Raw genomic sequence first — 23,894 nt, forward strand, 5'->3', positions numbered from 1 at the left:
AGATCCATCATTGTCACTGGAGGCCCAAGTGGCCTCTGTGGCCCGAAGTACCTTTTACCAGCTTCGGCTGTTTCACCAGCTACGGCCTCTCCTGGACAGGGATAGCTTGGCCACAGTAGTACAGGCACTATTATCCTCAAGGCTGGATTACTGCAACACGCTCTATATGGGGCCGCCCTCTACGCTGCTCCGGAAGCTGGAGCTAAAGCAGAATGCAGCAGCTAGGCTCTTGTCAGGAGCTGCCCCTTTCCAGCATGTAACTCCTTCACTGAGGGACCTGCACTGGCTGCCTATTCGCTACCGGGCCCGGTTTAAGTTGTTAGTACTAGTGTACAAAGCCCTAAACAACTTGGGACCAGGATACCTGGGGGAGCGCTGCCTTCTTTACCAACTCCCCCCCCCCAGTCACTGAGGTCATTATTCCATGTCCTGCACTCTGGGATGATGGAGAAGAGATCCTGGCCTTCCTCTCGGTGACAACCTTTGAAGTACTTGAAGAGTGCTATCATATTTCCCCTCAGTCTTCTCTTCTCATGGCGAAACATGCCCAGTTCTTTCAGTCTCTCTTCATAGGGCTTTGTTTCCAGTCCCCTGAAACTGGAGGTCATCGGAGGACATGCTCCTGGTGGTTCCACATGAAGGTATGGGCCAACTGCAGTCCACGAGAAGAGCCTTCAGTGTGGCGGCCCCCTTTCTTTGGAATTCCCTGCTCCTGGAGGTCAGGCAGGTACCAACACTGTGCCGTTTCCAGTGCCTCCTGAAAACAGCACTCTTTCAGGAGGCAGTCCTTAACCGACCAGCCACAGTTTATATTGGCATTCTGTTCTTTGAAAAATAGCATATGATAATTGTAATCTGGTGTTTTAATTGTTTCATCCTTTCACCACTCCAAAATCTGTTCTAGATATGGAGTGGTATAGAGATATTGTAAATAAATAAATAAATAAACAAACAAACAAATCAATCAACAGGAAAACATGACAGTTCTAGGTAGTAATCAAGGTTGCAAAAGCCAAAAATCAAGAGAGACCCAGACTGCATCTGGTCATGTCACCATCTTAAGGAGACTCTTGGCTTGGGCCAGTGGGGGGGGGGGGAGATGAGCTCCCCTTGACCTTTACCAGTGAAAAATTCTCATATCGTATTTATTTATTTCATTTATATCCCACCATATTTCCTCCTTAAGGAACTCTAGGCTGCTTACATAATCCGCCTCTTCCTCCATTTTATCCTCAGAACACCAACTCTGTGAGGTGGGTTGGGCTGAGAGTCTGTGACTGGCCCAAAGTCACCCAGTGAGCTTCCATGGCCAAGCGGGGCCTAGAATGTGGATCTTCGAACTCCCAGTCCAACACTCTCGCCACTACACCGCACTGGCTCTCTGAGTCTTTGAGGATGAAGGCTTCACCCAAGTGAAGTGATGGCACCCAGACTCATCCTCTCCAGCTGGATTTTTCTTTTTTGGGGGAGGATTATTCTCTAAATAAAGCATCCAAGGAGTTTGACTACCCTGATCACCAATGCTGGATGCCTGCTCCACTTGACCATAGAAGAAGAGATTGAAGCAAAAGAGGAGATTGGAGGGGGAAAGCTTCTTTTCTCCTTTGCACATGCACAGTTTGCAAAACAGCAATCCCATCAGAAAGACCGTGATCGGATGGCTTTCCTATGAGAACATCAGCTCTCACAGGACGTGACATCTGTCCCCAGGAGAGCAATGGCACTGTTCCTATTTGACTTCTTTATGCTCCTTTTCGCTACCAGCACAGAAACGCTATTGGGCAAGATATTTTACTGCTTTAAGGCAATGCTCCTAAATAATTCTAAAAATGCTTAAAAGAATGTGCTTTGGTTGAAACTATTGTGCCTTCTTGTATATTTAATACTCTTACATCCAATGTGAATCAGGTAAAAGCTGCTTTAAATGTTAAAGTAAAAGATGAAAAGACATGCCCGGTCTCAGAGTCTTCTGTTTCTAAAACATTTCTAAAGTCATTAATAAAAATGTTGAAGAGCACTGGGCCCAGGACTGAGCCCTGTGGTACCGCGCTAATTACCTCTCCCCAGTTTGAGAAGGTCCCATTGATAAGCACGCTTTGAGTCCGATTCTGTAGCCAACTGTGGATCCACCGGATCGTTGTTTCATCTAGCCCACTTTGAGCTAGTTTGCTCATCAGGAGATCATGGGGCCCTTTGTCGAAAGCTTTGCTGAAGTCGAGGTATATGATGTCTACAGCATTCCCATGGTCCACAAGGGAGGTTACTTGAACCAAAAATGAGATCAGATTCGTCTGGCAGGACTTGTTCTTGACAAATCCATGTTGGCTTTGAGTACTCACTGCATTGTTTTCAAGGTGCTTATGGATTGCTTTATAATCTGCTTTATAATCCAAGAACTCAACTACAACATGGTCGCTTTCCCCCAGAGTTCCTGTAACTGCTACTTTATCCACTAAGTCATCTCTGTTGGTTAGGATCTAGTCAAGGATAGCTGATCCTCTAGTTCCTTCCCCTTAGGGATGTACGAAACCCCCCTGACCTGGCTCCGACAGGTTCCGCTGGGGGGGGAGGTGCTCCGCACCTCCCCCCAGAATCCTGGCTGGCTGGCTTCGCTTCGTCGGGATTCCGTGGAGCCGCCGGCCGGCTCCGCCAGCAGCCGGACATCCGGCCGGTGGCTAGCAGGGACGCAAATGGCGGTGGCCATAGCCACCGCCATTTGCGTCCCTGTATCCAGCCGTGATAGGCTACGTAAAGACTTATGTAGCCTATCATGAATGGGGGGGAAAAAAAGACTGCAAATGGTGGAAGCGGCGGCGGCAGCCGGTCGGAAGACCAGCCGCTGCCGCCGCTGAAGCCGCCGCTGGAGCCGCCACCATCCGTAACATCTGCCAGAGGTAAGTCTCGTCCTGGGGGGGATCCACGGGGGGGCGGGGGGGTGGCAGGCTGTTCTGCCACGGAGTTCGGGGGGCTGAATGCACTGGCATTCGGCCTCACTGAGATCCGTGGCAGAATTCTCTGACATCTCTACTTCCTCTGCTTTCTGTAGGAGGAAGTTATCCACCACACAAGTCAGAAATTTCCTGGAGGGGCCATGTTTTGCAGAATTTCTCTCCCAACAAATATCGGAGAAATTGAAGTCCCCCATTACTACTACATCATGCTTCCTTAAAATATTGGCTATTTGCTTTTCAAAAGTTTCATCCTCATCTTCTCCTTGATTGGGTGGCCGGTAGTAGACCCCGACCACTAGGTTCCTTTTATTCTTTGCTCCATTTATTTTGATCCAGATGCTCTCAATGAGGCTACCAAGCTCATCCTCCTGTATTTCTGTGCAGAGATATGTATTTTTCACATACAGTGCAACTCCCCCTCCCTTTGTGTTCCTCCTGTTCTTTTTGAACAAGTGATATCCTTCAATGGCTGTATTCCAGTCATGAGAGTCATCCCACCAAGTCTCAGCTATACCTATCAAGTCATAATTTCCCTCCTGTATTAAGAGTTCAAGTTTGTTCTGTTTGTGTCCCATACTCTGGGCATTAGAATATAGACATCGAAGACCAAGTGCTTTATAGTCTGGCTTTCTTCCTACATGTGTCTGAAGAATATTATTGGGTACTATTAGAGCTGTTCTCTCTATTGCAGTGCATGACCCTACATCCATCGTTACCCCCAACTTTACATCTCCCTTCCCCGTGGGATTCAGTTTAAAGCCCTCCTGATGAAGATCTCCATGCTGTGGCCAAACACATTCTTCCCATCCTTTGTGAGGTGCAACCTGTCCCTTGCCAACAGCCCATCTTCCAGGAAGTATAGCCCGTGGTCCCAGAATCCAAATCTCTCTCGTCGGCACCACCTTCGTAGCCAGTGATTCACCCAGAGTGTTTTTCTTTCCCTGTCTATCCCTCTCCTAACTACTGGAAGGATGGATGAGAAAACTCTCTGGGCCCCAAAGTTCTTGAGTTTCCTTCCCAAAGCTTCAAAGTCTGATGTGATTTCTTTGTAGCTCTGCTTGGCGGTATCATTTGCTCCCACATGGATGAGAAGAAAGGGATATCTGTCACTGGGCTTTATGAGTGCAGGCAACTGTGATTCCTCCTCTGCAGGCTGTCCTCCAGTCTCATCTGCAAGTACTTGGAATCAGTTCCACAGCTCCACTGCTTCCACTGGTGCAGAGTGGCATCTAGTTCTTCTTCTCCTAACTGTCACCCTTTTCCAAGGAGTATCCTCTATTCCATTTCTCTTTACAGTGCAGTGCATATTCCACTACAACTTCTGGACTAATGAGTAGTCCCTCTTCCTTTCAAAGACTGGTTAATAAAGCAATCAGAGGCATGTCCGATTTCACCATGGCATACACTGATGACATTGCCATATTTAGTAAAACTTCCCCTGAGCAGACGAAACGGGGCTTACAGCCATTGGGGAGGCTGGACCCACAATAAAAGCCTCCAAAGGCCAGTTTGGGAGAAGTGAAATTGTATATTTGGGACATTGGGTGGGGAACGATGACAAATTGGAAGCAATAAAGAGCTGGCCAATTCCCCAAACTAAGTAAGAGCTTTCTCAGGAGTCACCAGTAATTATAGAAGGTTTATCCTAAATTCTGGAGAAAATGCAGCTCCATTACGTGTTTTGACGAAGAAGCATCAATTGCATAAGGACTGAGAATTGGAATTTGGCTTTTGAACAGTTGAAGCAGACGTTATGCAAAGCTCCTGTCCTTATAGCCCCTAATTTTGAGAAGACAGTCCTATGAGCCACCAATGCTTCTGAGTCTGGCGTGGGAGCAGTTCTTTTGTAAGAAAAGGAGGGAGTAAAACACCTGTGGTCTACCACAGTAGAAAGCTGTCTGAAAGCGAGAGGAATGATTCATCAGTTCAGAAAGAATGTTTGGGGGTGATTTGGGCCCTGGAGAAGATCCAGCCATACGTGTGGGGTCGGGAATGGATGATCCTGAAAGCGTTGCCCTTATTTTCACCGTAGTCTACGTAAATCTTTACGTAGACTACAGCGACCAAATAAGGAACGGGAATGGCGGCTCCCTATGGGTGCCGCCATTATCCGTACGTGCTTTTTTTTTTTTTAAAGTCACCTGTGATAGGCTACGTGACAATTTACGTAGCCTATCACGGCTGACTTTGCAAATCTAGCCATGATAGGCTACGTGAATCGTCACGTAGCCTATCACGGGGGCGTTTTTTTTTTTCTTTGATTGGAATGGCGGCGGCGGCAGCCGGTCAAAAGACCGGCTGCCGCTCCCGCCCCGGGCGAACACCCGCCGAACCGCCGGCCAGACCCACCGCCGGGAGGGACATTCGCCAAAGGTAAGTCCCGTCCTGGGGGGGGGTGCGAGGGTGGGGGGGGTGCGGAGAATTTCTCCCCGAAACTTGTTTGGGGGGCTGAACACGTTGGCGCTCGGCCCCCCGAAGTTTTGGGGAGAAATTCTCCGCCAACCCTACTTTGAGCTAGTTTGCTCATCAGGAGATCATGGGGCACTTTGTCGAAAGCTTTGCTGAAGTCGAGGTATATCATGTACACAGTGTTCCCACAGTCCACAAGGGAGGTTACTTGATCCAAAAATGAGATCAGATTCGTCTGGCAGGACTTGTTCTTGACAAATCCATGTTGGCTCTGAGTACTCACTGCATTGTTTTCCAGGTGCTTATGGAATGCTTTATAATCTGCTTTATAATCCAAGAACTCAAGTACAACATGATCGCTTTCCCCCAGAGTTCCTGTAACTGCTACTTTATCCATTAAGTCATTTCTGTTGGTTAGGATCATGTCAAGGATAGCCCATCCTCTAGTTCCTTCCTCTTTGGGATGTACGAAAACCCCCTTACCTGGCTCCGCAAGGTTCGCGCCTCCCCCCGGAATCCTGGCTGGCTGGCTGGCTCCGCTCTGCGGGGATTCTGTGGATTCTGTGGGATTCTGGCGGCCGGCTCCGCCAGCAGCCAGACATCCGGCTGCTGGCTAGCAGGGACGCAAATGTAGCCGCCGCCGTTTGCGTCCCTGTATTGAGCTATGATAGGCTATGTAAAGACTTATGTAGCCTATCACAAATGGGGGGAAAAGAAAGACTGCAAATGGTGGCAGCAGCGGCGGCAGCTGGTCGGAAGACCAGCCGCCGCCGAAGCTGCCGCTGGAGCCGCCACCGTCTGGAACATCTGCCCCAGGTAAGTCTCGTCCCAGGGGGGATCCGCGGGGGGGTGGCAGGCCGTTCTGCCATGGAGTTCGGGGGGCTGAATGCACTGGCATTCGGCCTCACTGAGATCCATGGCGGAATTCTCTGACATCCCTACTTCCTCTACTTTCTGTAGGAGGAAGTTATCTACCACACAAGTCAGGAATTTCCTGGAGGGGCCATGTTTTGCAGAATTTGTCTCCCAACAAATATCGGGGAAACTGAAGTCCCCCATTACTACTACATCATGCCTCCTTAAAACATTGGCTATTTGCTTTTCAAAAGTTTCATCCTCATCTTCTCCTTGGTTGGGTGGCCAGTAGTAGACTCCAACCACCACGTTCTTTTTATTCTTTGCTCCATTTATTTTGATCCAGATGCTCTTGATGGGGCTACCAAGATCCTCCTCCTGTATTTCTGTGCAGAGATAAGTATTTTTCACATACAGTGCAACCCCACCTCCCTTTCTGTTCCTACTGTTCTTTTTGAACAAGTGATATCCTTCAATTGCTGTATTCCAGTCATGAGAGTCATCCCACCAAGTCTCAGTTATACCTATCAAGTCATAATTTCCCTCCTGTATTAAGAGTTCAAGTTCATTCTGTTTGTTTCCATACTCTGGGCATTAGTATATAGACATTGAAGACCATGTGCTTTATAGTCTGGCTTTCTTCCTACATGTGTCTGAAGAATATTATTGGGCACTATTAGAGCTGTTCTCTCCGTTGCAGTGCATGAGCCTACATCCATCATTACCCCCAACTTTACATCTCCCTTCCCTGTGGGATTCAGTTGAAAGCCCTCCTGATGAAGATCTCCATGCTGTGGCCAAACACATTCTTCCCATCCTTTGTGAGGTGCAACCCGTCCCTTGCCAATAGCCCATCTTCCGGGAAGTATAGCCCGTGGTCCCAGAATCCAAATCTCTCTCGTCGGCACCACCTTCGTAGCCAGTCATTCGCCCAGAGTGTTTTTCTTTCCCTGTCTATCCCTCTTCTAACTACTGGAAGGATGGATGAGAAAACTCTCTGGGCCCCAAAGTTCTTGAGTTTCCTTCCCAAAGCTTCAAAGTCTGATGTGATTTCTTCATAGCTCTGGTTGGTGGTATCATTTGCTCCCACATGGATGAGAAGAAAGGGATATCTGTCAGTGGGCTTTATGAGTACAGGCAACCTTTCCGTCTCATCTGTAATCCATCCTCCTGGGAGACAACATACCTGGCGAGTCCACGGGTCTTAGTGACATACTTGGGCTTCGATCCCACACAGCAAGGGGTCTCCCACCACCACCACTCTTCTCTTCTTCTTGTTGTAGGCCTGGGTTTCATTGCCTCTGTTTGACTGACCTTCAGCCTCTTGCTCACTCTCATGTAGGTTTCCCTGTGATTCTTCCTCTGCAGGCTGTCCTCCAGTCTCATCCGCAAGTACTTGGAATCAGTTCCACAGCTCCACTGCTTCCACTGGTGCAGAGTGGCATCTAGTTCTTCTTCTCCTAACTGTCACCCTTTTCCAAGGAGTATCCTCTATTCCATTTCTCTTCACAGTGCAGTGCATATTCCACTACAACTTCTGGACTAATGAGTAGTCCCCCTTCCTTTCAAAGACTGGTTAATAAAGCAGTTAGAGGCATGTCCGATTTCACCATGGCATACACTGATGACCTTGCCATATTTAGTAAAACTTCCCCTGAGCATACGAAATGGGGCTTACAGCCATTGGGGAGGCTGGACCCACAATAAAGGCCCCCAAAGGCCAGTTTGGGAGAAGTGAAATTGTATATTTGGGACACTGGGTGGGGAACGATGACAAATTGGAAGCAATAAAGAGCTGGCCAATTCCCCAAACTAAGTAAGAGCTTTCTCAGGAGTCACCAGTAATTATAGAAGGTTTATGCTAAATTCTGGAGAAAATGCAGCTCCATTACGTGTTTTGACGAAGAAGCATCAATTGCATAAGGACTGAGAATTGGAATTTGGCTTTTGAACAGTTGAAGCAGACGTTATGCAGAGCTCCTGTCCTTATAGCCCCTAATTTTGAGAAGACAGTCCTATGAGCTACCAATGCTTCTGAGTCTGACGTGGGAGCAGTTCTTTTGTAAGAAAAGGAGGGAGTAAAACACCTGTGGTCTACCACAGTAGAAAGCTGTCTGAAAGCGAGAGGAATGATTCATCAGTTCAGAAAGAATGTTTGGGGGTGATTTGGGCCCTGGAGAAGATCCAGCCATACGTGTGGGGTCGGGAATGGATGATCCAGACTGATCATCATGTTCTACTGTGGCTGCAGATGATGAGAAACCACAACCAACATTCCAGCCCTGGTCGTGGAAGCTCCAGGAATATCAAGCAGAGATCCAGCCTGCGGCGGGTCACGAGAACGTGGTTGCTGATGGACTGTCCAGGAGAGAGAGTTCCTGTTCTGCAGTCAGCCAAGGACATAGTATTGTTCCTTTGAACTGGGTACTCAGAATGATACTTTTCTTTTCCTGGTTTGGGGAAAGCGGGGGGGGGGGGTGATGGGTTGTAGAGTTGTTGGTGGTGGGTTTTTTCTTTTCTTTTTTTACAGGTGAAATGATGAGTTCAACGGAGGGAAAATTTTATGGAAAGGACTCTTTTTTTATTTAAACCTCCAAAATGAAGCTGTGGCAGGGTCTGTGTGTGTGAAGTTCTTCCCTCTGGTTTGTAATGGGGTGGGGGGGACAGAGTTGTAACGTATGCCTGTGATATTAATGGTTGTCTTCTCATGGTTCAATGTGACCCAGGGAAGTGAGTGAGTGAAAGGTGGGAGGGGCGTGTGTGTGGATTGAACGGTCATATCAGGGATGAACTGTCAGTTAGAAGTCAGATGAGGCCTTAGGGATTGAAGAAGCTACTTCTAGTTAGTAACGGGGGTTGCATACAGGAGTTGAGAAGGAGTGGAGTAGGTAGGGGACTTAGGACCAAGCATGAATGAATAATAACAACATATAATTCGTGGTGTTACAAATACATCTTTTATTTGTTTTTGCTTTTAAAAACGGATTCCGATGGGTTGATTGTCTTATTGTGAGACCATTATTGAATCTCTTTCCTTGTTACTTCTCCTGTAGTGGGTGGAGAGAACCAGTTGAGCATATTGGGTTTCTCTGGAACCCTGAGAGGCTAAAAGAGCTGAAGCTTGGGTGTCACTGTGAACAACTGACCCAGGTGAAAGCAGGCGTTTCCGGAGGGGTTTGTTTCTCCATTTCAGAGGTGGAGGCTGGGAAAAGGTGGAACTCATGAAGGAACACCACAGAGGTGGGAGGCCCGGAATTCCCACAGCCAACTTCCATCCCTGGGAGGGGCCCCCTCCCCACATCTGCTCAAATTAGAGGCTCTTTTATGGGGAGTCTGTTTGCCAGCTGGAGCTTCCTCAGTTTTGTACACTGGGGGCCATAAAGAGATATTTTAACCTGGGAGACCCACAAGACAAAATCAAAAACAAGTGGGGAGGGAGAGGGGCTTCCAGAGGGCCCCTTCCACTCACTGATTAACAGAGTCTAGCATCTTTGGTGAAGAAAACTAAAATGGGATGTTGAATAACTAAAAAGGTGCTCCTTTGGAAGTAAAGTGGAATGAGAATTCGTCTTCTTTCCAATTAAAACAGCAAAGGAAAAATCAACAGGCTCCTGAAACCATTTACCTGGTGACTCTTCTAGGGCTGGCATCTGGAGTCACAGAGGGGAGATGACCTCTTGTCACATATGCAGTTCTGCTTTGAAACCCAGGCCTGTTTTAAGACATCTAAGATTGTCTGTGTCTGTCTGTCTGTCTGTCTGTCTGTCTATCTATCTATCCATCCATCCATCCATCCATCCATCCATCCATCCATCAACATTTTTATACCACATTTCAGCCCTGGAAACAGACCAAAGGTGTTTGACAAAGGTAAAACCTCAAAGCAGTCAAAAAGAGAGAGCATGAAATCCCAGAACAAAGCAATTAAACAAACAAATATCTAGCAGGATTAAAAAGGCAAAAAAGGTTTTCTCCAGTGCTTTTTCAGATTTGGAATGAAGATTTTTTTGCCAAGCACAGGATTTAGCTAGGGATGTACGAAAGTCACTTACCTGGTCTCGCAGCTTTTTTCACGGTGGGGGGGAGGTGCTTCGCTTCTCCCCCCGAAGTTCAGGCCGGGGGGGGGAGGCTTCCCACCTCGCCCGGCCGAAATTCAGGCCGGGGGGGGAGGCTTCCCACCTCGCCCGGCCGAAATTCAGACCGGGGAGAAGCGCCCCATCTCCCCGGCCGCAAACTTCAAAAGAAAAGTAAAAAAAAAAAAAAAAAAAGCCCCGTGATAGGCTACGTAAGGATTTACGTAGCCTATCACGGGTGACTTAAAAAAAAAAAAAAAAAAGTGCGTACGCAAATGGCGGCCCCCATAGGGAGCCGCCATTCGCATTCCTTATTTGGTCCCTGTAGTCTACGTAAAGATTTACGTAGACTATGGCGAAAATAAGGGCAACGCTATTTGCTATTTGCGTTGCCCTTATTTTCCCCGTTGTCTACGTAAATCTTTACGTAGACTACAGTGACCAAATAAGGAACGTGAATGGCAGCTCCCTATGGGGGCCACCATTAGCCGTACGTGCTTTTTTTAAAAAAAAACTCACCCGTGATAGGCTACGTGACGATTAACATAGCCTATCACGGCTGACTTTGCAAATCTAGCCGTGATAGGCTACGTTAATCGTTACGTAGCCTATCACGGGGGCGTTTTTTTTTTTTTTAACTTTTCTTGTAATGGCAGCGGTGGCAGCCGGTCAAAAGACCAGCTGCCGCCCCCGCCCCTGACGAAGACCTGCCGAACCACCGCCGGGACCTGCCGCCGGGAGGGACATTCGTGAAAGGTAAGTCCCATCCTTGGAGGGGGGGGCCGGGGGGCGGGGGGGCAGAGAATTTCTCCCCAAACAACCTTTGGAGGACCGAATGCATTGGCACTCGGCCCCCCGAAGTTTCGGGGAGAAATTCTCCCCCATCCCTAGATTTAGCATTGAAAAACAGTAGGATATTGGGGTGTTTGTAAACAATACGAATCAGATTTATTCTGTTGTTTTCATCATGAGGTGTTCCTTTGTATTCACATCAGGCCTTAGTACAATCATGTAGCACTTGGGAAGAAAGATGCAGCCCAGCAAGCCAGCACTGGAGGCCAAGATGGAGAAGACATGCACGGCCACCATGTATTTCCCCTTCGTGCTCAGGTAGGTGGGCACAAAGGACACCCAGACGCTGCAGAAGACCAGCATGCTGAAGGTGATCAGCTTGGCTTCATTGAAGGCCCCAGGCAGCTTCCTGGCTAGGAAAGCCTCTGTGAAGCAGATGGCAGCCAGGAAGCCCATATAGCCAAGGGCAGCATAGAACATGGCGACAGACCCTTCGTTGCATTGCAAGATGATCTGTCCAGGCTGGGAGTGCATGTCAGAGTCAGGGAATGGGGGAGAGATTCCCAGCCAGACGGTGCAGATGATAACTTGGACACCGGAACAGGAAAGGACGATGGAGTTGGCCAGACTCTTCCCCAGCCATCCCCTCACTCTGTTCCCTGGTTTTGTGGCCAGGAAGGCGAGCACCACGGTGATCGTTTTGGCCAACAGAGAAGAGACGGCAACTGAGAAGATGATGCTGAAGGCTGTTTGCTGGAGGGGGCAGGTTGCTTTCTTTGGCCGGCCAAAGAAGAGGAAGGAGGACAAGAAGGAAAGCAGGAGGGACACAAGGAGAATGTAGGAGAGGTCCCGGTTGTTGGCTTTGACTACTGGAGTGTTGAGGTATCTGATGAAGATTCCTAATGCAAAGCCTGTGGTTAAGGACAAGGACAGGGCAAAGGAAGCCAAGACAATCCCCAAATTTCCTTTATAGGACAGGAAGGTTATAACCTTCGGGACACATTCATCTTGGTCCTTGTTTGGATGCTGATCATCTGGACATTTGGTGCAATGGTCTGAATCTGGAAAGAACAAGAGAAACATTTCCCTTGCATCCTTGCCAATCTCTGTCTTTTTACCTTCCATCAAAGACATTTTTCTGGTGTGATGGGCAGCACACATTCATATTATGCAGGGCATGGTCAGCCCTGCCAGGACTCATTATTCTCCCAGGTCAACAAGCCACATCTGGTGTTTCTTGTTTTTAAACACGACTTTAACCCTGGGATGGGGAACCTCCTGAATGTGGCCCTGCAAATGTTCCCCATCCATCCCACAACACCTTCACGCATTCTTCCAGTAGGCAGACTGCAGCCTCTGGAAGCATCCCTGCTGATCGGAAACAGTGGGGGGGGGCAGGCAGCAGGGGACGAAGCCAGCTATCCCCTGGGTGGGCCGGGTGTGTCTTGCTCTCCCTGTGTTGCCCTTGTGGGGATGATGTGCAGCTTGCAAAGCCTGAGCAACTGCCCACGAGGCACCGTACCCAGTGTCGAAGCAACACCAACTGAGCAAGCACCTCGAGGGCTCCTCCAGTTATGTAGCTGCTTGGCGAGCTTTGCGCTCGCAGCACCTTCTCCACGGGGCAGGACACCACATGGGCAAAGTGTCTCCAGCCACCAACTCCACCGGGGTGGTTTTGCTGAGCACACGCTTTCTCCAGATTGGGGGAGCATGGTGAGCAGCGAAGCCAATCACTTTGTGGATCACCCATCTGGCACTTTGGCTGGTACTATGTGATGCCATGGGGTCTGGCCCTCTCCGTGACGTTACGCAGCCCATGGCGGGCTGGAGGGAAGCAAGCCCTCCAGCCCCCACAACATGACTTAGTTTCCCACCCCTGCTGCACCTAATCATTTTCATTTAAGATTGGGGGTTGGGCAGGTAAGAGGATCCAGCAGTATTCGAAAAGATGGCCTTTTAGTCCCAGAAGGTGGCCAAGGATCTCCTCCTCTGTGAGGGAAATCTGAGGTCAATGACCCACAATGACTAGGAGTGTGGACATCCCTCTGGGAGGGGAGGAGCTTTTTGGGGAGAGGGCTTGCCATAATTCCCCACCCTCCCACAGCTTAGAAAGCAGTTTGACTGAGACACAGGAAGAGACACAGGGTGGGTCCTCACATCACAATCAGCCACCTTCGAAAGAACAATGCTGAAAACCCACCATGGGGTGTTATGTGAGAACCAGGTCACAGAGAGCTGAACTCAGGCTCTGTAAACATCTCACGGTGGTGGATGTCTCTCTTGGGAGATCTGATGCAGAAGAAGTGGACTACAGTTCCAGTCACCCACTTCCAGCACTGTTACCCATGCTCAGCCTATGCTCAACCATGGTCCTTCCATGTTGCTGCATTCAGGAAGATTCAGGAGACATACAATGAAGAACTTCTTCACATGGCACTTAGTCAAACTATGGAATTTGCTCCCACAAGATAGCAGGATAGTGAGGGCCACAAATTCATATGGCTTTAAAAAGGGATTGCGCAAATTCCTGGAGGAAAAGGCTATCAATGGCTGCTAGTTCTGACGGATCTATGCTACCTCCAGTACTAGAGGCAGTGAGCCTATGTACACCAGTTGCTGCTGGGGAACATGGGTGGGAGGGAGCCATTGCACTCATGTCCTGCTGGTGGGCTTCCCAGTGGGTATCTGGTTGGTGTGCTTGGCTAGCTAGGCCTTTGGTCTGATCCAGCTTCAGGGCTCTTCTTTTGTTCTTACAATCAGTTGTGAATGAAGTGAAATATTACAAAATGCCACTAAGCCTCCAGTGACCTCATCCCAAAGGATACCAAGGCTTGGTGATCACTCTGTCCCTGAAGTTTCTTACTGCTCAGAGAAGCAGGGAGAACATGACGATATTAACCATGGAGGGCTTGGGTGCAATATAAACTGCAGAAGACACCTGGAGCTGGGGGTGCTGATCCCTGCCCCTGCTTTGTGAAATTGGTCGCCTTGGTTGATGATATGAGGAGGGCTCTGGATAGGGGTGAATGCTCCTTCCTTGTTCTCCTCGACCTCTCAGCAGCTTTTGATACCGTTGACCACGGTATCCTCCTGGACCGCCTGGACGGGTTGGGCATTGGAGACACCATATTGTGGTGGTTCCGGTCCTTCCTCTCTGGCAGGTACCAGAGGGTAGCTCTGGGAGAGGAGGTTTCGGACCCATGGCCACTCACTTGTGGGGTGCCACAGGGTTCCATCCTCTCCCTGATGCGATTTAACATCTATGTGAAGCCACTGGGGCTATCATCAGGAGGTTTGGGGTGTGGTGCCATCAATATGCGGATGACACGCAGCTCTGCCTCTCATTCAAATCTTCATCAAGGTTGGCCGTAGAATCCCTGTCCAAATGTCTGGAGACAGTGAGTGGCTGGATGGGGAGGAATAAGCTGAAGCTGAAACTTGACAAGACCGAGGTACTTTTGGTGGGAGACAAGAGGAGGTTGGGGGATGTTGACCTGGTGTTGAATGGGGTACGGCTACCCTTGAAAGACCAGGTCCGCAGCCTGGGGATCATTTTGGACTCCCAGCTGTCCATGGAGGCTCAGGTGTCAGCTGTGAACCGGACAGCGCTGTACCAACCCCATCTGATACGAAGGCTGCGCCCCTTCCTTCCCAACCATCTGCTCCCATCGGTAGTACATGCCCTGGTCTCCTCTCGTTTAGACTACTGTAATGCGCTCTACGTGGGGTTACCCTTGAAGACGGTTCGGAAACTGCAGCTGGTACAGAACGTGGCGGATCATCTAATTAAAGGCATCCGCCGGCGTGATCACATCACTCCGGTGCTGAAGGAGTTGCACTGGTTACCAGTTGTTTTCCATGCCAAATTCAAGGTGTTGGTTTTGACCTTTAAAACCCTATATGGTTCCGGCCCAGCCTATCTTAAGGAGCGCCTCCAGCAACACCAGACAGGCTGCTCAACAAGGTCAGCCTCAGATGGCCTTCTCTCTGTCCCATCAGCCAGCTCAGGTCAGCTAGACTGGTGGGGACGAGGAAGAGGGCTTTTTCTGTGGTGGCCCCCACTCTGTGGGACTCCCTTCCTAGGGAACTCTGCCATGCCCCCTCTTTAATGAGCTTCCGCTACGCATAAAGATGTGGTTGTTCAGGCAGGCATTTGGGGTGGGTTAGGATATTTTAGAAAATGTTTTTACTATAGAATTTTATTGTTTTAAACTGTTTTATTATATACTTTGTACATTGCCCAGAGTGGCTGGGTGACCTGCCAGATGGGCGATAAATAAATAAATAAATAAATAAATAAATAAAGGAAGGCTATTTTAATAAAGGATCTAGAAATGCCTTTAAGGAAACCTTCAAAGGACATGTCTGGGTGGCTATTTTCCCTCCTCCACATGGGCTGCATTTTCTTCCCGAGTCACCCACCTTCCTGAGTGGAGATGGTTCCTTCCGCGCAGGGAGCACAGTCATAGCAGCAAACCGGCCTTCCTTCCTGAACCACCTTGACGGAACCAGGGTGACAGCTTTGCGCACACGTTCCTTGAGGCAGGGGCTAAGCACAGAAACAAGGGCCATCAAGGAGAATGAGTTAGGGCAAATTTATCTACAGAAATGAGAGACAGAGTTGAAAGGACACAACTGTGTCTCTTGGATTGAACATGAAAACTGTAATTAAACCTAAGCATTTGCAACAGGGAGGATCTGCATGCAGCTTCCCAGTTTACTCCCCCTGGGGCATCTCCTCCACTCCCTAACTTGTTTCCCTTGTGTCACATTTTAGGGGATCTGCCCTCGTGTAGTCCGTAAAGTGCCATATGGACTGGTGGTGCTATATAAATGGACCATGGTTTAAGTATCAAGTAACCCACAGCTTGTGTTTGTAGGCAATCCTTCCGGTGTACAGCTGGGCAGCAGAGCTGGGAACCTTCTCCCCTCTCTCTGAGATTGGGAAGAGTTTTTGCTAGTGGGAATAGAAAGGGAGTCAAAGGCAGTGTCCCACCTGGAGCAGGCTTCTCCAGCCTAGTTCCTCCAAATGCATTGGACTGCAGCTTCAAAGGCCACGCTGGCTGGGAACAAGTTGCAGTCGGGGCTGCTGGCATCAGTGGCAGACATGGCTGGGCACCTGCTGAGGGTCCAGAGCTCAGCAGGGGCCCTCTAACAAGAGCACCCTGGATCTGCGCCTCCACTTCACCGTTGCAACCTGCTTGCTCATCTCCTGCTCTGGCCCAGACAACACTGGTGATGAGCAGGAGATGCCACTGCCTACTTCCTCACTGCCAATGCCTGTCAAGCAAGCGAGTGGTAGCCATGATGAGAAAGAGGAGGAGGGCAAGGGCAGCTGGTGACCATGGGGGTGAGAAGACAGACTCACTGAGGGAGGGGGCCCAGGGAGGGAGGGGTCTTGCCCAAGGGCCCTCAGAAATGTAGAGGCATCACCTGCAGTCCAACATATCTGGAGGGGACCAGGGTAGGACAGGCTGACCTAGAACCTGTTGCATTTATGCGAGGTTAAGAGATGGTAAATAAGTACAGTGAAATGAAAGGAACTTTTTCCTCACCTGGTTGAGCCATTTGGGCGACACAAGGGCATCCTGGTCAACAAACAAGTTGAGGCCTGGGGATCCCCGTCTTTCCATACTCCCAAATTTCACTCTAATGACAGACCCATTAGGAAAGACCACCCAGTTCACAATGTCAAAGTCGGCTGTCAAGTCTCCGTTCTCATCAACATACATTCCATCCATAGAAGTATTGTAAAAATGGGAGCCCCTAAAGAAAGGGTGAAGCTAAAATGGCAGAGAAAACACTGGCACTGAGGAAACAAGCAATAACACTCAATTTCTCAGTTCTGCCCATTTCACCCTTGAATCTCCTATGGCTCAGGATTGCTTCCAGACCCAAGTGGAGGGGGTGTCTCTTAACATTCGCAAGGGACCGGCTTTGTCTCCTTTAGCAGTTTGGGGAGCTCAAACCTTCCCATAAGCTATGATCATCATCAGAGGCCCCCATCCAGGTGCCTCCTCTGAGGGAAGTTTGGAGGATGGAAGAGGGCCTTTTTGGTGGTGGCCCCCCGATTACGGAAGATGCTCCCCAGTGAGATACACCTGATGCCCACATTGTCATCCTTTCAGTGCCAGGTTAAGATTTTCCTCTCCTTCCAGGCATTTGACAGCATATAAGGTTTTAACCAGTCCTGGGATTTGTATTTTTGATTGTTCTTATGTAAATAGTTTTTATATTATGTTTTATATTGAATTTTTAAGATGTTCAACATTTGTTAACTGCTGAGAGATCTTTGGCTATTAGGCAGAATAGTGATGATGATAGAAATAATAATACAATAATAACAAATAGACATGAACTTGTTCTGCTATATGGGCCTGGCCTTGCCCTCATGGCCTCTCCATGGGGACCCTCTTGGGCACCCTTAAAAAGCAGCAAAGCTTCTGTTATGTCATTAGGTCTGTGATCCTTTGCACCCTAACCTGGGAGTAAGTTGGACTGACCTCAGTAGAGCTTGCTTCTGTGTAGGCACACAGAGGATTACGACGCTCAGTATGTGTTTGGAAGAGAATCTGAGCCTCTTGCCTCCAGGATCAGAGGTTTTGCAGCAGTAATGAGGCTTTGACCAGATGGGCTGAGACCTCTGAGGCTGGTGTAAGGGGGGCAAAACAGAGAGCAGCCCAGGGACTTTCACAGCTGGCTTTGCTCCATAAATATCCAACATTTTACCTCATTTTCTTATATTCTCACATTCTAATTCCAAAGCAATCGTGCTGGAATTGTACAGTTGATGATCATGCTCAACAGAGGTATCTGTGATGGGAGAGGGAATACCTGCCATGGCTGTAGCATTTGGGCATCCAGCCTGTCTCCACCCTCCACCACCCTCCTCTTGGATCTGGATGAATAAGCAGCATCCAAGGCATGGGCCACAGCCTGCAAGCTGTTGTAAATGATGTAGCTGTCTGCAGACAGGATTCTCTCCACGTCCTCCTGGGACAGGGCCTCCAGTTTCTTTTTCTCTCTGCATCTTGTCCAGCCTTTCACAGACAATACATGCTTTGAGTATTTACAACGAAATGCTTTCTCTACAAATGGCTTGATAGTAAAGAAAAAGAGTGAAAAACCATCATATTTTTTCCTTTTATTTGTCTGGAGAGAGAAGGAAAATATACCATGGATGTGTTGGAAATTCACAGGTTCATACATGAACTCCAAGGCAGCGTCCCACAAACCTGTTGTGATCCAGACTTTCCCTACAATGGGTTTCATCAGCATTTCAAGTCTGAACTGAAGCATTGATATTCCACTTAAGAAGTATCTTGTCTGGGCACAATAAATTAAGACATTGACTTGTGTCCAATTCTGGGATGAAGGTTCATGGAACTTCGCTTCTTTCGTATCCATTCCGAAGATGGTTTGTGAGAAAGCAACACAAACACCGTTCCTGATGAGCTCAAGAGTCAAGGTCCTCATGCATCTCTCTCCCTTGTCGGTGTCAGTAGCAATGAGACCAACCCACGTCCACCTGAAATGCAGGAGCAGTTTGACAATCCCCGGGTACTGGGTTCCTTCTTTCGGGACTGTTTGGTACAAAAATGGGAACTGAGTTTTATCACTCAGAACATGAGAAACAAAAGCAGAAGGGACCTGGCAAAGAAAGGAAGAGACCGGTGATTTCTTTTGCTTCACAACCAAATTGGAATTCTTCATCGGATATTTCTGAAATCTGGCCTGATTACACAAATTAGCTTGAAATTATCTGTTATTATGACCAATAAAGTTATCTGGCTTCATAATAATAGAACACTGAAAAGTGAAGATGTCCTAAATTACAGAGCACCTCCTGAGTCTCAATAAAGGAAGCGAGTTCCCAAGAGTTCATCCCACTTCCTCAAGCAGCATATAAGTGGCCAAGGAAGAAAATCCCAAGAGGAACAAAGGTGGTTCCTAGGGGTGACCTACGTACATCTGAAAAGTAGTTTTCCACCCCCTCATAGGTGTCTCTGAGTGCCCCCTTCTTTTCTGAGCTATGAGCACATGGATGAAGAGCAAACCACACATGATGTTAAACACCTGATTTGTCCTTGAGGGTAGGATTTATACAACCACAAATAGCCAACATGCCTCCCACACACACATCAGGGTGTAGGGGGGCTTTAACGATTTGCACCCCACCGTAGAACCAGCTCACCTGCTTTCATGTTAGGGGGGGAGCTCTCATTGAAATTCTTTGGGGAACATTTTGGTTTCTTTGGAGAGAACCCCAAGCCGAGTTAAGACTCAGCCTGAAAACTCACCCCCCAGCCCCACCTCAACACACACCTGTGGGGTTTTGTAGATGTCCAATATGGTTGAAATCTGGGTGGAGATGTCAGGGCCACCCCTTTCCAGAACAGCCAGTGGGTGATTCTGTCTTCTTCCACACTTGTAGTTGGGAACGTTTGCCTGCCCAGTGGAGAGCAGGTCCAGCAAGGCATCCGAAGTCACTCTGGCATTGCAATAGTTGTCATAGATGCTGTAGCCCACAGTGATGTTGGGTAAGAGCCTGGGGTTCTGGTTGATTTCCTGAACAGCAAACATGAAAGACAGAATTATCCAGTAATCTGTGTCTCCTTTCCTAGAAAAAAAAAGGGGGGGAGTCACTTTGCCATCCTGTCTGCAATGAAATTAGGCATGGTGGAGAATTCCGCCATGGATCTCTGTGAGGCTGAATGCCAGAGCATTCGGCCTCCCGAAATCCATGGCGGAACGAAGCTCCCCCCCTGCGAAATGGGCCCGGAACGGAGCCTACCTTTGACAGCCATTCTGGTGCTCCTCGAATGGCGTCTGCGTCTGCAGCCGCCATTCACATTTTTGGAATGGCCGTGATAGGCTATGTAAATACTGAGGTAGCCTATCACGGCTAATGCAGGGATGCCATTGCATCTCTGCCGAGGGTGTGATAGCTAAAAAAGGGAACACAAATGGTGACTGCCGTAGCCACCGCCATTTGCGTTCCCTTTTTTTTTGCCTTGACAGGGCTACGTAAATATTTATGTAGCCTATCACGACTAAAGCGGGAACGCAAATGGCATAGGGAATGCCATTTGCGTCCCTGCTTTAGCCGTGATAGGCTACATAAATATTTCCGTAGCCTATCATGGGGCGGCGTAGGGATGCAAATGGCACCCCCTACACAGGATGCCATTTGCATCTGCAGCAGCCCGGCAGCAGCTGGAGGCCCCGCTGTGGGTTGGCCTGGCCAGCAGCTCTGTGGCCTGGCTGCGAAGCGGAGCCAGCCGGGCAGGATTCCGAGGGGAGGAATGGATCGCCTCCCCCCCATCGAGGATTCCAGGGGGAGGAACGGATCACCTCCCTCCACATGCTGAATCCGGCAGAGCCAGGTAAGCGGGGTTTCGTACACCCCTAAATGAAATGGAAGTATTCAGTTGTTACTTCTTTGCCTCTATGAGACTTTCGAGACAATACACACACACACATCTATCTCATCTATCTATCTATCTATCTATCTATCTATCTATCTATCTATCTATCTATGTACCTACCTAATCTGTCTGCATTTAGTTTCTAGAACTTTCCTCAGGTTAACCCTGATCCCACGTCAAAGCCAGGAGCACCACAGCCAATCCCCATTTAATGCTCTCTGTGTGTTGAGGTAGTGAGGAAAGAGGGAGAGACTTTGCCCAGGGTCCAGAGCCCAGAGCCATTTCAAAACAGAACTAGTTCAGATGCACATCCCAGCAAGAGTGACAGGACAGTGGGTCAGAAGGTTCATTACATGACTGGGCATTGTTCTAAGGCAGCCTCCCCCACCCTGGTCCCCTCCCGTGCTTTTGGACTACCTCCCTCAGCATTCCTGACCTTTGGCCTTGCTGGCTGGGGCTGATGAGAACTGAAGTCCAAAATATCCGAAAGGCATCCATCTGGGAATGCTGCTCTCAGGGGAGTGGAAGCTTTGGCCAAATATGATACCTGAATGCAGGTGGGGGCACCTGGATGCACTTGTAAAATGGAAGAAGCGGCCTCAAAATTAATGCCTGAACAAGTCTTTGCTGTGGGAGAGAAAGAGGGGGGAGTTGTCATGACCTCACTGGAGTTGCCGTCTTTTGCTGCCCCACCTCTAGTAATCTGCTCTGCATCTCTTCCAAGTGTTCTGCTCCGCGGGTTCTGCAGGGGGCTTCATTGCACGATTTCACATACTATACGTTTAGCATGCGTTTTGGAGAGAAGCTGAATTTCTCGCCTCAGGCATCGCATTGTGTGAGCTGTTTTTTGAAAGAACTCCTCCCACCACAAAGCAATTACCTACTCCAGGGGTTCTCAAACTTTCTACCCATCTCCTATCATCCCCTGCGATTGGTTCTATGACCAACTGTTTGAGGCCACTGCCATTTAGGGCATTGAGAAATTTAACCTTTTTCCTGACTGGAAGATGCATTTATCTGATCAATAAGGGGGTTATAGAAGTCACCCTTTATTACAACACTGCCATGGTGGGATGCCTTCCTGATTGTGTTTTCCATCTAATGTCACCCTGAGCACTCTGGCCTGGGGGACAATAGCATGTTCCTAATACTAAATTAGTTTTGGAGCTAATCTGTGCAGGAATCTGACCTTTTTAGGTTTTCTAGTATGCTCAACACTATGAACTCTTTGATGAACAGAGCAATACCCCCCAGTACACCCTTCCTTGTCCTTCCTGTAGAGTTTACATCCAGACATGACCCTATCCCACTGGTTCTCTCCGTTACACCAGTTCATGGAGTCCCATTCCCAGATGTCTCTGGCATTCCTCAGAAGATTTGATTCCAGACTCACACTTCCAGTCTTAATAGGCAGGTTAGGGCAGGGGGAGGAAATGGGATAGAGTAAGGGGGGGGAATGCTCTGCCCCTTAGCCACAGCCTGTGTTTGCTCACGTGGTTTTAAAGAAAAAGAGACGGAGCCTGGCCAGCTGCTGTTTCATCTTCTGGAAGGGATCAATCAAACCATCCTAATTGCCCCTTGATCGAACTGTCCTATGAAACGCTACCATTTTCTAACAATCAACCAGCAGGCTGTGCACTGGATGGGGCCTTCAAGTTGATGCTTCACCAAAGGCAAAATAGGACAGCACGTTTCCAAGTACCAGATAATGGGGACAGTAAGTGTTAATTACGGATGACTGGAGCTCACAAAATTAGTAGCAGGTGGAACAGCAGTATCTCCAACACACACAGTGGGCCAGTTTGTACAACGCAGCAGCCCATCGTGGGTCAATTAACCCATGTCAGACTGCTGTGTCTTCCAAAATCAGGTCAGTGACTTACCAGTAAAGCATGGTAGATGGAGGCTTGCTGAAAGCATATGGGAGAAACTTTGCTGGTGTTGCAGAGACGACCCCGCCAATGAGAAGGTCTCCTGGCCTGTGATGATTCCATGGGTCTGTCTCATCCCTCTGCAAAGTCAAGGGGCATTTGGCCCTGAGCACCCCACAGGTGGCGCGGGGCAGCAGCAGCAAGAGCAGAATCATTCTGGGAATGCCCGGCACAGCCTCCATCCATGCTCCCCTCAGCCAAGACAAAGAATTAGAAGAAGCCAAAGCCCCCTTGCAGGACTGAGGCATGAGTGGCTTTCCGAATAAAGATGGAGCCCAGCCAGCCAAGGCTTTTTACCTTAAGGAGATGAGAGGAAGTCAGCCTCACGCTCACACAGGCCTCCTGACCTGCCCTAAACCTCCTCCCAAGATCTCTGTGTCACAGGAGGCATTTCTGTGCAGGTCCTTCTACACCTACATGAAAGACGTCACCTCATGTCGCTCCGGAATCTGATGTTTATGTCAGTGGACTCAGAGGAGAGTTTTCGAAAAATCCATTGAGCTTTTGCAGACAGAAGAATACATCACTATGATTTTGATAATTATATGTGGAGAGAAGTTGCATCACCTCTGTAACTCCCTGAATTCTCCGTTCGGCTGGAGAAAAACATGTTTGCAAGAACTCACCTTTGTGGCTCCACACTCCAGCATGGGCCAGTGGGGGGGGGGGGGAAGGTGAGCTCGGCCTGGTCTTTCCCCACTGAACACTTCATATGAACCAGGATCCAGGTGGTATTTTGGGATACAGGCTTTGCCCATGTGCCCCCTCCCTTCGGCACAGGGACCCTCCTTGGCTGGAGCCCCCTTTCCTTGCCCAAAGTCAGCACCCAGCAGGAGCAGCAGTCCCCCTGGGGGGGGGGCTGTGAGGCTCCTTCTCTTATCCTGTTACTGTTTTGGCTTTTTCAAAGCCAGATGTGGGACCTAGACAGAGGAGATCTGAGGCCAGGACAGGACATTGGAGGCAGAGGGGCAAGAGGTGCCCAGTTCAGCCCAGTTCTGCTCATGGGAATCTGGAGGGGAGGGATGGCAAAGCTGCACAGCAGTTTGTGGTTGCAAGTTATCTGCACTTTCCCTGCCTTTTTCACATTCCATGACATTTAGAAACCTACGCAGAGGAGCAGAAGAGAAGACCTCTGGTACTGGAGGTAGGTAGCACATAGCCATCAAGACTAGCAGTCATTGATAGCCTTTTCCTTGAGGAATTTGTCCAACCTCCTTTTAAAGCCATCCAAACTGGTGGCCATCACTACATCCTGTGGTAGTGAATTCCATAGTTTGACTATGCGCTGTGTGAAGAAGCCCTTCCTTTGATCTGTCCTGAACCTCCCACTAATCAGCTTCATGGAATGATTCCAGGTTCTAGTATTTTGAGAGAGGGAGAAAAATGTCTTCCTATCCACATTCTCCACACCATGCATAATGTTGTAGACTTCTATCATGTCTCCCCTGACCCTCC

At 48.9% G+C, this 23,894-nt stretch overlaps 1 protein-coding gene across 1 annotated transcript; it reads right to left on the reverse strand.

Moving 5' to 3' along the window:
* Positions 1 to 11,236: 11,236 nt before the first annotated feature.
* LOC146356672 (vomeronasal type-2 receptor 26-like) lies at positions 11,237 to 22,621 on the reverse strand. Its single transcript, XM_084830250.1, has 7 exons — positions 22,392 to 22,621; positions 19,406 to 19,700; positions 17,981 to 18,730; positions 17,584 to 17,729; positions 16,636 to 16,846; positions 15,503 to 15,629; positions 11,237 to 12,141 (listed from the first exon to the last, which is right to left on the reverse strand). The coding sequence occupies exons 1-7, from the start codon at positions 22,619 to 22,621 to the stop codon at positions 11,237 to 11,239; spliced, it is 2,664 nt and encodes an 887-aa protein (XP_084686376.1).
* Between the last annotated feature and the right edge of the window lie 1,273 nt (positions 22,622 to 23,894).

Source organism: Heloderma suspectum, chromosome 2 (genome assembly GCF_057233095.1).
Source record: "Heloderma suspectum isolate Gila_16-S chromosome 2, 16-S_ref, whole genome shotgun sequence".
Lineage (NCBI taxonomy): Eukaryota > Metazoa > Chordata > Lepidosauria > Squamata > Helodermatidae > Heloderma > Heloderma suspectum.